Genomic DNA, 11,296 nt, shown 5'->3' on the forward strand with positions numbered 1-11,296 from the left:
ACATTTAAAAAGGGCAACTGATAATGAAATACCACATCGAGCATTGGCTGATCACACCTATTCCTCAGCTTCCACTCTGTCACGACCGTCATGTGCACACCGCATACCGTCAACTCTCCTTTCCACACTCTCAAACCCTTCTCTCTACGCAAAGTCGTCGCACAGCTCAAGCGTAATATCTGCCTCTCCCTTCAAATACGCAGCCGTATAATCCGGCTTCGGCTCCCCATACCAAAGAATCTGCTCCACAGGCTTCCCCTCCGTATTATGAATGCGCAGCTTCTTCCCCTTGAACGCGAAGCCATTGACGGTACTCAAGCTATAGTACAGCCCCGTGACGTTGCTCCATGAATACCCTAGGATCAAGATGGGCTGCGGGTTATTGGGGCCGGGTTCCGTCGTTGTTACTTGGATGGAGACGCCGGTGCCGCGGTCTGGATTCCTTTGTTCTTCCGAGAAGGTAGAGCCGGGGGGTATGTTTTGGGTTTGGCCTGCTTGGCCTTGGACTGAGGTTAACCACACGGGGAAGTCGCATTTGTTGTGGACTTTGGCTTGGGCGGCTAGGGCGGTGCTGGCGGAGAGGGAGAGGGAAGTGAGGAGGGTTGGAAGATACATGTTTGAGGAAGGGGGGAATAGTGGTGCTGTTTTTAGAAAAGATGAGGGATGGTAGCGGGTGAGCAGTGTGAAGGTTACTATCAAGCGTGATTGAGATGGTATGGTTATTTGGGCTTCATTGGGAGGAATCAACCTCGTCTTATACCCGCCGAAAACGCCTCAATTCGCCTTTAGTATTTCCCACCGTTTCCTGTATTCAATAGCTTTGTCCAAAGGAAAGAGGGTCAGCAAGCCAGTGCTACATTACTATCCATATGAGTGCTCTTGTACCAGATACCAAACATAGCATCGTCTTCCAATTGGACGCACGTGTTCAGATGATTTCGTGTCCAGTATAAGGCAGTTGCCTTTGTTTCGTTGGAAGCAAGGCCCTTAGTCCGACGGTCCAACGTGGTGCAATAGACAGCATGGCCAAGCTCTTGAGGTACACATGGTGCAACTACCCGTACCGTCCGCGGCAAACTAGCAAATACCTCGCGAGCCAATTGATGGCCCCAGCGCATACAAGATCCGGATCTTGGGTATGCAGAAAAACATGATTGACGGGAGTAGGGTGGGGAGAGAGGTAAAGGGTTGCGCGTCGATACTGTTGTGCCAGAAGGCTGTCACAAAGTCCGAGGCGGGTGTTCCTATTGAGTACTCCGGTCACTGGATAGATTCATGTGACTGCAATAGTCTCTTTGTCATGCTATTGACTTGTCTAGCTGAAACGACTACGACATTTTCTAGATAGAAGGAGGTTGTCCAGCTTCTATCCATCTCGTCAAGGTAATGTCCGTTAGGACAATGTTTACAAGAAGCACCTTTAATACCATATCTTCTTTCTTTGATTTTCGTCTTAGCTTTACTTGATAGTAACAGCTTGTGTGATGTCCGGCGTTTTGACTATACTATATAGGATATTCGAATAGAGCATTCGATATTGTCAGTGTGAGATCTTCATCTGAACCTGTTCGTCTCGCAATCATCCAGCTCTATATTGAACAAAGCATAGGCTGGGATACTTATTAGCTATTTATATTACTGTAGCTGTGCAGCTACTAGCCACACCTGAGATACATCCAGCAATTTCTTCTTCCCGCACTTAAGTCTCCTACTACCGGACAAGCCTAGCTCAGCATGTCCGCTCAGTATGTCCGTCTAGCACGTCTGTCCAGCATGTCCGCCCAACATGTCCAATCAGCATATCTACTTGGCATGTCCGCTCATCATGTCCGCGAAGTATATCTGCTTAGCATGTCCGCCCAGCGTGTCCACTCAGTTTGTCTACCTACAGGACGTAGACTAATGATCCAATAAAGCCATTGTCTGGAATATATTGCTACAAGCTGCTTTACTCAACTGATTACAATGTGTGACATAGAATTATATTGCCTTAGTCTCATGTCACAAGGACGCTATCATTACGAAGTTCCAAAGATTCGTCAATCGCCGTGCACAAAAACAAGCCACCCACTGTGTGTTCTAGTCAGGGGTTCAAGAGATGGAAAAAATCATCGCGCTATACTTAGTGTTTGCACCAATCCGCGTCCTCGACAAAGCGACGGATTACCGCACAACCCCGCAAATCCTTGTTAGATGCAAAAAGAGATAGACACCCATCGCAACAACGCTGGCAGTTATAAAAGAACAGCAAAAAAAGAGAATTTCCGACACCGGGAATCGAACCCGGGCCTTGCCGGCACTGAACAGTGAACTGACTCTGCAATGAGAGCGGCAAATCCTAGCCACTAGACCATATCGGATGTTGTTTGATTGATAGAAGTTTTCGAGGTGATTAAATCCATACACTGCAGTATAAAAATTGAATTAAAAATGAAAACAGATCCAAGTAGCTTATCGGCAAAGCTAACTAGCAAGAACATGTCGCCGAAGCAAAACTTCTGCAAGCGCTATTCTTTCCTATATCGGCCTAGATAGAAAACCCGACCCGAAGACGTAATCGAATGCATACATGCAACCACAGGCAAGTCGGTATGTATCCGAGGCAAAGACTCGTTCTTCTAATACCGAGCAACATGATTCTTCGTGCGAATGCATGACTATAATCATAACAGCGATTGCTTACACTAAGCATACGTATCAGAGTTTGACGTCCAAGTCAAAAATGGCTCATTCAGACTAAAACTATACGTAGCAAGAGCCGAGAATGACTCCTGGATATGCTGCACTTAGTGCGGCCAGGCTAGACGGACCAGTGTAATCATAGATGACTCCCGGTTTCGCCGCATGCCCCGCGCAACAAAAAAGTTCCCCGCGATCATTGACTTGAACTCGACACTTGAAATCCCCACGATAGCAGTTCAGCAATGGCAATCAAAAACACAGCATTCGACCTGCAGACATGCGCGCGACCCAACATTCTCGCGTTGGAGCCGTACCGATGCGCGCGCGAGTAGGTGAAGCTCAAATGACGCTGATTGCGGTACTCAGACTGACACGAGTACGCAGCGACTACAAAGACGACGGAACCAACATTCTCCTCGACGCGAATGAGAACGCGTACGGGCCGGGCCTTTCATTGACGGGAGAGACAAAATCAAAAGTCAATGGCGCATCCGACTCATCGTATGCGATTGACATTGATTTACTTGGTCTGAACCGCTACCCAGATCCGTACGCACGCCGCTCTGTATCCTGTGCTGGGGTCAACAAGAACTAACACATGGCCACGCAGCCACCAAGAAGAACTCAAGCAGCTGCTCTGCAATCTCCGAAACACGCACACGCACACATCGAAGATGATCACACCGGCCAACCTGTTTGTTGGCGTGGGCTCGGACGAAGCTATCGACGCGCTGATCCGCGCCTTTTGCATTCCGGGCAAAGAAAAGATCCTCACATGTCCACCCACATATGGCATGTACAGCGTATCGGCGCAAGTCAACGACGTGTCGCTTGTCAAGGTGCCCCTGCAAACACCCAGCTTCGACCTCGATGTACCCGCGATTCTCGATGCGCTGGACCAAGACAAGAATATCAAGCTAGCATACCTGTGTTCACCGGGGAACCCAACAGGCAAGCTGTTGAAAAAGGAAGACGTCCAGCGTGTCCTAGAGCATCAATGGAACGGTGTCGTAGTGCTGGACGAGGCATACATTGACTTCTCGCCTGATGGCACCAGCCTGGCAGAATGGGTATCTGAATGGCCGAACCTTGTGGTCATGCAGACGCTCTCCAAAGCCTTTGGCCTCGCCGGCATCCGTCTGGGCGCTGCATTTGCCGACCCGGCAATCGCTCAGATCCTAAACAACATGAAGGCGCCATACAACATTCCTAATCCCACCAGTCAACTTGCACGTGCTGCTCTATCACCCAAACATCTAGATGTCATGCACAAGAATCGCAATGCGATTGTCGAGCAGCGCGATCGTATGATTCGCGAATTGCCAAAGATTGCGGGCGTTGGTCCTCTGCACGGCGGCACAGAGTCGAATTTCCTGCTCTACCAGATTCTCGATGCGCCTGCAGACCAGGGTGGCAAGCCGTCAAATGAGACTGCGCTGGCGGTGTACGAGGGGCTGGCAGAGGAAAAGGGTGTAGTGGTTAGGTTTAGAGGCAAGGAGCATGGCTGCTTGGGATGCCTAAGGATAACGGTGGGTACGGAGAAGGAAGTGGATCGGTTTTTGCAAGAGCTTCAGGCTGTTTTGAAAGCGATCCATCAAAGAACGGGCAAGTTGGGAGGCAAGGATGAGGAGCGGAGAGAGCAGGAGGCGAGTGACGTTGTAGCATAAGGTTTCGATGAGACGTAGATGAGAACTGGATATAGCAATTCGGATCTTTCCGTGGCAAGGTTGCAGTCGCAACAATTGATCGACACGACCGTTTGTTTGCACGTCTCGGGTAGATAACATTTAACTTTCGTTCCGTTCCTTCCTTGAACATCATTCCGCTCGCACGTCCACATCCTCATACATCCACGTCTCGTCGCCCCCACCGCATGGCGCATACAAGCATTTTCTGATACCTCCGTCTTCAAATACGGGCACGACATCGCGCTCCGCCACCTTCATGGCCCACATGATGACCCTCGCGCCCAGGTGCTCAGTCCGACCATCGATAAACACAGGCGCCGTACTATCAGCTGGCTGATTCACAAATGTAAGACCAAGGTCATCTAGCACGTCGCTGGGAGTGGTGCTAGGATCAGCAGAAGGGAGGTGCACAAAGTCTACGAGGTGTTCGTCAACAAAGGTGTATGTTTCTACGTCTTCGATACCGTCTTCAAGCGTTGGGAGCGCGTGCTGGGCACATAGGCTGCGCACGAGGGTAAAGACGGACACTTTGTCCGTTTCTGGTGTTGTTAACATTGTGGAAATTAGCACGGTAAGCAGTAATGCCCATTTTAGACTGTCGTCGTGAGTCTTTTCCAAGCCATGTTTTTGGAGCGCAGCTGTGAACTTTGCTGTTGCTGTGGGCATATCCTTTTTGAAAGCCGATAGGACCTCAGGCAAGCTATGCAAGGACCTGTTTGAAGTATCCCGGTCTGATGCCCGTAGCCTGGCTACTGCAGCCTGGAGTTCTTGCCGCACCGAGTGAATGATGCGGGCTTGACCATCACGGTAAATCTTTGCATACTTTTGCTTGGTGTTTTGGGGTTCCTGCTCTATACGGAGAGGGAGGGAGGCGCATCTCTGCTCCAGCGCCTGATGTAAAAGTACCAAGACCTGCAGCGTGATCCTTGCTCCAGGTCGAGCAACGTCGATGCTACTTATATCCACTTCTGCGGTAATAATTGTCTGGATGAAGAAGAAGTGAACAATATACGGGGGCACACCACGGAAAAAGGGCACATTGTTGTCATACCGCCCGAATGGGTGACCTCTGGTACGCAAAAAGTGCTGTTCTTTGTTTGGATCTGTGGCGAGGAAATCCCGAGTCATCTCAAAAGGCACGTTTTTGCCATCTAGTAGACCGAGCTGCTGCGCGTATTGCTGCAGCTGCGGCTGAAACGCTAGTTTCAAGGCAAACTGCTCAATTGGGTTGTCCTCGAGACAGAAACCGTATCCAAGGAGCAGCTCATCATTCTGCTTGGGCGCATAGTTGTTGAAAAGCTCCTCTCCCGGTTGGACAGAGTCGCCTTGGAGGCACTTGAGTGCGAATGAGCGATGTGGTTCAAAGTCCCATTCGACCTTTGCAGTGACGGAATGGTTTAGAATATCAATGACTGGGAAGAGCATGGGTATTGTCTCTCTGCCAGGTAAGATATGAGTGGAGATGAATGCGCGCGAAGTGAAGATGGTAGCGGCCCATTGCAGCGATTCGCTGACTAGTGTTAGCGGGGTGTGTATGGCGTCTGATGTAATGTGCAGACAAAGCAAATCAAATTGGTCATTCAACACGTCGAGGGCATCACGTATTCAATTGCCGAGTGGACAGCATGGGCCTACTGCACGCCTGAGACACCATGTTTGGGCTGCTTTGGGTGGCCTGCGCTAGGAAACTTACAGAGAGATAACGTCAGCCAGATGCATGTCAAAGTGCTTCATGACTTGTACGGCGTGCTCCCGTTGCTGGTGTAGCTCAGCCTTTCTTTCTTTTGCGGCGGGCGCCAAGGATGTGCCAGCCAGAAAGGCGAAGTCGACATCATCAAACCAGAGAGGAGTGGTCATGTTTTGAGGCCCAGGTAAGCATGCTAGATAAGCGCTCCAAGGCGAGTCGTTGCCCTTGTCGCGCTGCTCTAGCAACATAAGATATGCCAAGATATGGTCTGGGATCTTGTCTCGACATTGCTGCAAAGGTGACTGGATATGTTGCATCCCTTTCTCACCGGGGTCTAGGTTGAGGATGGAGAGGGTAAGGCTGAGCGGACACGATGCCACGACAGGCGAGGTTAATGGCGCCCGGGCACACAGGTGGAAGCCTTGAGCGTGCGTGTAGGCGAGCTGGACCTGCGGGCTCAGGTGGCCCCCATGCTGGACGAACCAATTGACGAGGTTCTCAGCTAGTGATTGAGGAGCAACGTCTAGGGCTGATGTGTGCTCCGTTTGGGAAGCCATGAGCGACAAGGTTTGGGCTTTGCTGCTTGGCGTGATTGATCAGATTTCAGACGGCGAGTTGCAGGCGCAATGGTGCAGAGCTTGTGCGACGATTCGGAGGGTGGTTCGTCCGATGGAGTTTTGGAGCGGGCGATGTGCAGCTGACGAGAGCTCGGTCTCGGAGAAAAATGGAAGTGCGCGGAAAACGGACGCCGGGAGAACCGAAGATCGGATTCGAGGCAGCATGTGGTGGCATGGTGGTGAGCAGTTGCGGGGCCTTGCAGCATGGGTTGCGTGTCTCGGCGAGGTGCGTGTCATTGTCGGTGAGGAAGGAGGAGGGGAAGGGGGGGGGGAGGAGAATGCAGATGGGAGGCTGTTGCTATGCCACAGGCGGTGGTGGCTGCTGGCCTGGGACATGGCATACATACATACATACAAACTGTAGCTAGCTTCGGGTTTAAACATGCTGGTACCTACATAGTTGCAGATGCAGTGGACATCAACATGCTACTTACTTGGGATATGCGTGGGGCCCACTCGGTAGTACATGTGATAACTACCGTAAAACATACAGGACATCGGGCCTCGGCGGGTATGATTTTTGCTTGGCCTCGCATGGTGTGGTGGTGTAGGGCCGATGGAGAAAGTGTGGAGAGGCGGGATGGATCGATAGGTACGTACATATGTAGGTATGTCGTAGTGTATACTTGTAGTATTGGCAACTGTCCATGGGCCAGCCTATAGCGGGAGCCGTGGGAGCCGGGCGTCGATCCAAGCAGCTGCATCGGTCGAGTGCGCATCGTATAGGCCGTATGGGTGCGTGTGCGTGTCAGGGTGTATGGATGGACGCAAGTATAGTAGCAGGCGAGGCGGATACGGCGAGACGAGCCAATCACGCCGGCCCCGTTGGCAGCAGAGTCTGGGCCGGACATGGCTCGTGTCGTGGTTTCGAACTGGGAGCGGGCGTGCGCTAGCGGGAGGTCGACGGTTGACATGACGGGCGTCGCAGCCTGCCTGTGTCTTGTGCGTCGACAATGCGGACAAGAAGTAAAGTCCATGTCCGCCGCCGCGCGGTGAATGACCTCTGGCGGCGGCCCTGTCGACCTCATCTTTTTCCTCTTGTCCTCTTTCCGCCCTCGTGTCTTTTTGGTCTCTTGTCGTGGTTGCTTGTGTTCCTGGCGGGCTGCCTCTGCTTTCTTCGCATGTTACGTACAGAGTTGCTAGTACTGTATGCATCCCTCAGCCTCTCGTACCCCTGCCCTGCATAACTCCTAGCTTGTGCTCACTGTGGCTTGTAAGTCAGACTCCCGTTTGGCGCTTGACAGAGGCCATTCCTTTATAATAATAATGGCCTCGCATCCTACAGCCGATATTTCCCAAAGTGCTGACAGTCTCCTCAGAATGCCTCTTCCTTCTGTCCCATAGCCGGAGCAATGCTGATGGACATGTTGGCCGCCAATCCCACCACCACCACCGCCACAACTAATGCCTCCTTCCTTCACAAGCCACTCTCCCTCCTAGGCTCCGTCTTGCGGGGCCAAACTCCCTCCCCTGACATGTCCACAACAACAACAACAACAAAAACAATAACACACGACACCCCTCCGCTTGACAATTCTTCCTCTCGCCCTGCTTCTGCCGGCAGCGACACCACTGCTGACAAGGTCAAAAAACCCTCGCGCCGCTCAAAGACATCCTACAACATCGCCCGTCCCATAAACACTCGCTCAAAGCGCCACGTCCACCTCCAGCTACACCAGGTCATTACCTCGCAACGCCCCAAGCCCGCCTACGACGTCGTCCCCTTTTCCCTCCTCCCTCAGCGCTCCACCCGTCACCTGGCCCACTTCTTCAACACCAGGGAGCGATTAGGCCCCAACGACCTCCTTGTCGTCAAGGCCGGAGCCTACACATCGCAAGATGAGCAAGAAAAGTCGCGCCAGGATGATTGGGCCTCGCGCGACGTCGTCGGCGTCCTGAGCACACGCAAAAGCGACAACGGTCTTACCGAGACCACCGACATCTGCATCAGCGATGGATTCAGTCGCTGGTCAGTCGCAGACATGCCCAATGGGGGTTACGAATTCACCTCCACCGACGAGCATGCTGTTGCGCTCAAGGCACGCTGGGTACTCAAGCCTGCACATGCCCGCCGCACCTCGGCCTCGACAGTTACTGCTACTGCACCAGAGGACAAGAAGTTCACCTTTAGCACAATCAGTTCCGACTCAAGGCGACACCCCATCATTGCCACAATGACACGCAGCCGCATCGACGTTATGGACACATACACCATTCCCTCGGCCACCTCTCCTCCGACCCCAAACGCCACATCCTCGTATACCCAGTCGCCTACAACACCTCTCAGCATCGACTCCGATTCCTTTGCTGATGCCCTTGCTGAAAAGCTTCCCATCGAAACTAACGAAGCCCTCCGCAACCTCATACTGGTGTCTGGTGTCTGGCTTGCTTCCAGAGAATTTGCCTCGGATGGCTCCAGCCTAGCGACCATTCCAGCCCTGACTCGGAGCAATTCAGTCCGCCAGGCCGCTCATCGTGCATGTTCAATGAGTATGCTCGAGGGCCCTCGCTCACCATCGCCAGCTTCAACAGTCGAAGAGAAGCGTCGTTCATTTCCACGAATGTTGAAGGCCAGCATCGAAGGACTGTCCCATGCACACGCCGATGCTCCTCCCTCTCCTGCTTCCACTAAAACAGCGGCCAAGGCATCCCCGGTGGTCACAACACGCTCACGGAGAGCAAACTCGACTGGCACTGCCATCCATAGCATCACTGGCAGTGCGAGAAAGAGATACGGGCTAGCTTTCGAAGACGAAACTTTGGTGGAAAGCACAGAAGAGCGCCAGATGAAACGCAGCATAGAGTTACTTCGTATTAGAGAGCTACAACTGCCTTCTCCCATAGAACGTCCATCTGTCGAGACATCTCGACCCGATGCCAACCAGCTTCCCTCTCCTATCGTTATACCTCCCTCACCAGTAGAGCCAGCCTCCCCTGCACCGTTGCTCGACTCGCCCTTGCTTTCCCCGCCTCTCCCGGACACAAAGCGACCACGAAAGACACAATCTACCTACGCACCGATTACGACAACTGGCATGTGGGATTCTGGAGTTGTCGACGGCCCCGGTCTAAAGAAACGCCCTACCAGCATGTTTGTCATGAACGAAAAGAAGCGCAAGCAAGAGAAGAAGGGCGAACGAAGTAAGAGCAAGGATTCAAAAACGAGGAAGGGCGAACAGAGCAGCGATCACAGCATGGGTGTCAAGAGAAAGAGTGACTGGTATGTGTACAAGATCAAGCTTCGCCTTAAAGACATGTTTCATCACAAGGAGAGGGCTTAATTGCAAATATGCCCTCTCAGCCATGACCTTATATTTTGGTCTACAATTCTTTTCATTACATCGGGGTGGAGTTTTCCTGGAGCATTTGGGTATGACACAGCATTTCTCTTCTTTTCGTCTTCTCTTTTCATTTCACAACAACTGTTAGCAGAATCAGGCTGGACCTGTTGGTTCGGGCTCCTTTGTCCAATCGGTATTTCTACTGTACACTACGCTCTCCTTGCCTTCTAACCTGTAGATACCTTTGCCTATTAGGCCACCTAGATCAACGTCACTCCCTCCGCATTTTCCCTTTATTTTGGTTAGGTTAGGAAATCCGCAATTTCTTGTGCCAAATACAAATTATTCGAAATCATTATGCATTGAACATGCTCATTTGCTCGACTTTTGATTATAGGACCGATAATATCTCCGAACTTTGCCTAGCGCTCTTTTTTTGGATCCGTTTTTATTACCTTATGCAGTGGGTGGGTGATCCCCTCGACCAAACCTTGAACTAGGATGATGCCAGTGAGACAGTGCTTATATCGTACCGTATCCTTACTATGGTGCTTATCCTGGTTCCAGGGTTCCGTGACCCGTTCCTTCTCAATTCATGCCTGTTTCGGAACATAATTCAAAATCAACCTTTGTGTTTGTCCGCCCCGGAGGGCCGGACATTGAAATCCGAGATCCGAGAGGGTAATATTTTTTTTAAAGTTTTTCTTTTCTTTGCAAGCCATGTGCTGTATACTAGCGCTGGTATGAATATTTGTGGACACCTTGACGTCCGGTTCGGCCGAATGGGCAGTGGATGAACGGAGGAGGAGGAAATCCGAGATCCCTTCTTGATTTGGTTATTGATTTGCCGAGTCGAGATCATGTACAGTCCTGCTTGCTGGAAGAGATCGAGATGAACCCTTTTTCTTGGCATGTTTCTACTAATAAGCACGAAAGCCTCCAGCAGTATTACGATTGCGTGTTGCCGTTCGCCATCACCAATGTTGATATCCTGACCTTGCTCGGTAGGAGAAAAGCTACGCAACTTCTGTCTATTCGACTGTTAAAAGAGAGTGGTGCTCTGCCCCTCACGATCGCTAGCCTGGTGTTTTGCATTCGAAGCTGCAGCCTGAGTTTGGATGTTGCGCTCACCTTTGGCATGTGAAAGGTGTACCAGTGGCTACTATGCAGCGATTGCTGTCGTTGCAGACCTTGACGCCCTTCATGCCATCACTCTTCTCTATCATCATCACACTCGGAGTGCAACTATCACAGCTGTCTCATCGTCCTGCTTTTCACGATGGACGTTGTGGTGCTCGTGGCTCACTGCAATACAACTTGTGAACTCCTAAAAGCCCCGCA

The 11,296-nt window shown here is 51.5% G+C and overlaps 5 protein-coding genes across 5 annotated transcripts; 3 read left to right on the forward strand and 2 right to left on the reverse strand.

The window, feature by feature from the left end:
• Window positions 1–144: 144 nt before the first annotated feature.
• On the reverse strand, window positions 145–615 carry COCVIDRAFT_12404 (hypothetical protein; the record flags this gene model as incomplete). Its single annotated transcript, XM_014705421.1, has 1 exon — window positions 145–615. The coding sequence occupies one exon, from the start codon at window positions 613–615 to the stop codon at window positions 145–147; it is 471 nt and encodes a 156-aa protein (XP_014560907.1).
• A 100-nt stretch (window positions 616–715) lies between these two features.
• COCVIDRAFT_87930 (hypothetical protein) lies at window positions 716–901 on the forward strand (the record flags this gene model as incomplete). The annotated part of the gene is made up of 1 exon (XM_014705529.1): window positions 716–901. The coding sequence occupies one exon, from the start codon at window positions 716–718 to the stop codon at window positions 899–901; it is 186 nt and encodes a 61-aa protein (XP_014561015.1).
• Window positions 902–2,924: 2,023 nt separating this feature from the next.
• COCVIDRAFT_34043 (hypothetical protein) lies at window positions 2,925–4,349 on the forward strand (the record flags this gene model as incomplete). Its single annotated transcript, XM_014705530.1, has 3 exons — window positions 2,925–3,010; window positions 3,067–3,231; window positions 3,293–4,349. 3 exons carry the CDS (start codon window positions 2,925–2,927, stop codon window positions 4,347–4,349), a joined length of 1,308 nt encoding a protein of 435 aa, XP_014561016.1.
• A 150-nt stretch (window positions 4,350–4,499) lies between these two features.
• COCVIDRAFT_88027 (hypothetical protein) lies at window positions 4,500–6,614 on the reverse strand (the record flags this gene model as incomplete). The annotated part of the gene is made up of 2 exons (XM_014705531.1): window positions 4,500–5,880; window positions 6,064–6,614. 2 exons carry the CDS (start codon window positions 6,612–6,614, stop codon window positions 4,500–4,502), a joined length of 1,932 nt encoding a protein of 643 aa, XP_014561017.1.
• Window positions 6,615–8,026: 1,412 nt separating this feature from the next.
• COCVIDRAFT_12407 (hypothetical protein) lies at window positions 8,027–9,955 on the forward strand (the record flags this gene model as incomplete). Its single annotated transcript, XM_014705422.1, has 1 exon — window positions 8,027–9,955. The coding sequence occupies one exon, from the start codon at window positions 8,027–8,029 to the stop codon at window positions 9,953–9,955; it is 1,929 nt and encodes a 642-aa protein (XP_014560908.1).
• Between the last annotated feature and the right edge of the window lie 1,341 nt (window positions 9,956–11,296).

The sequence above is a fragment of the Bipolaris victoriae genome (genome assembly GCF_000527765.1).
Source record: "Bipolaris victoriae FI3 unplaced genomic scaffold scaffold_8, whole genome shotgun sequence".
In the NCBI taxonomy this organism is placed as follows: domain Eukaryota; kingdom Fungi; phylum Ascomycota; class Dothideomycetes; order Pleosporales; family Pleosporaceae; genus Bipolaris; species Bipolaris victoriae.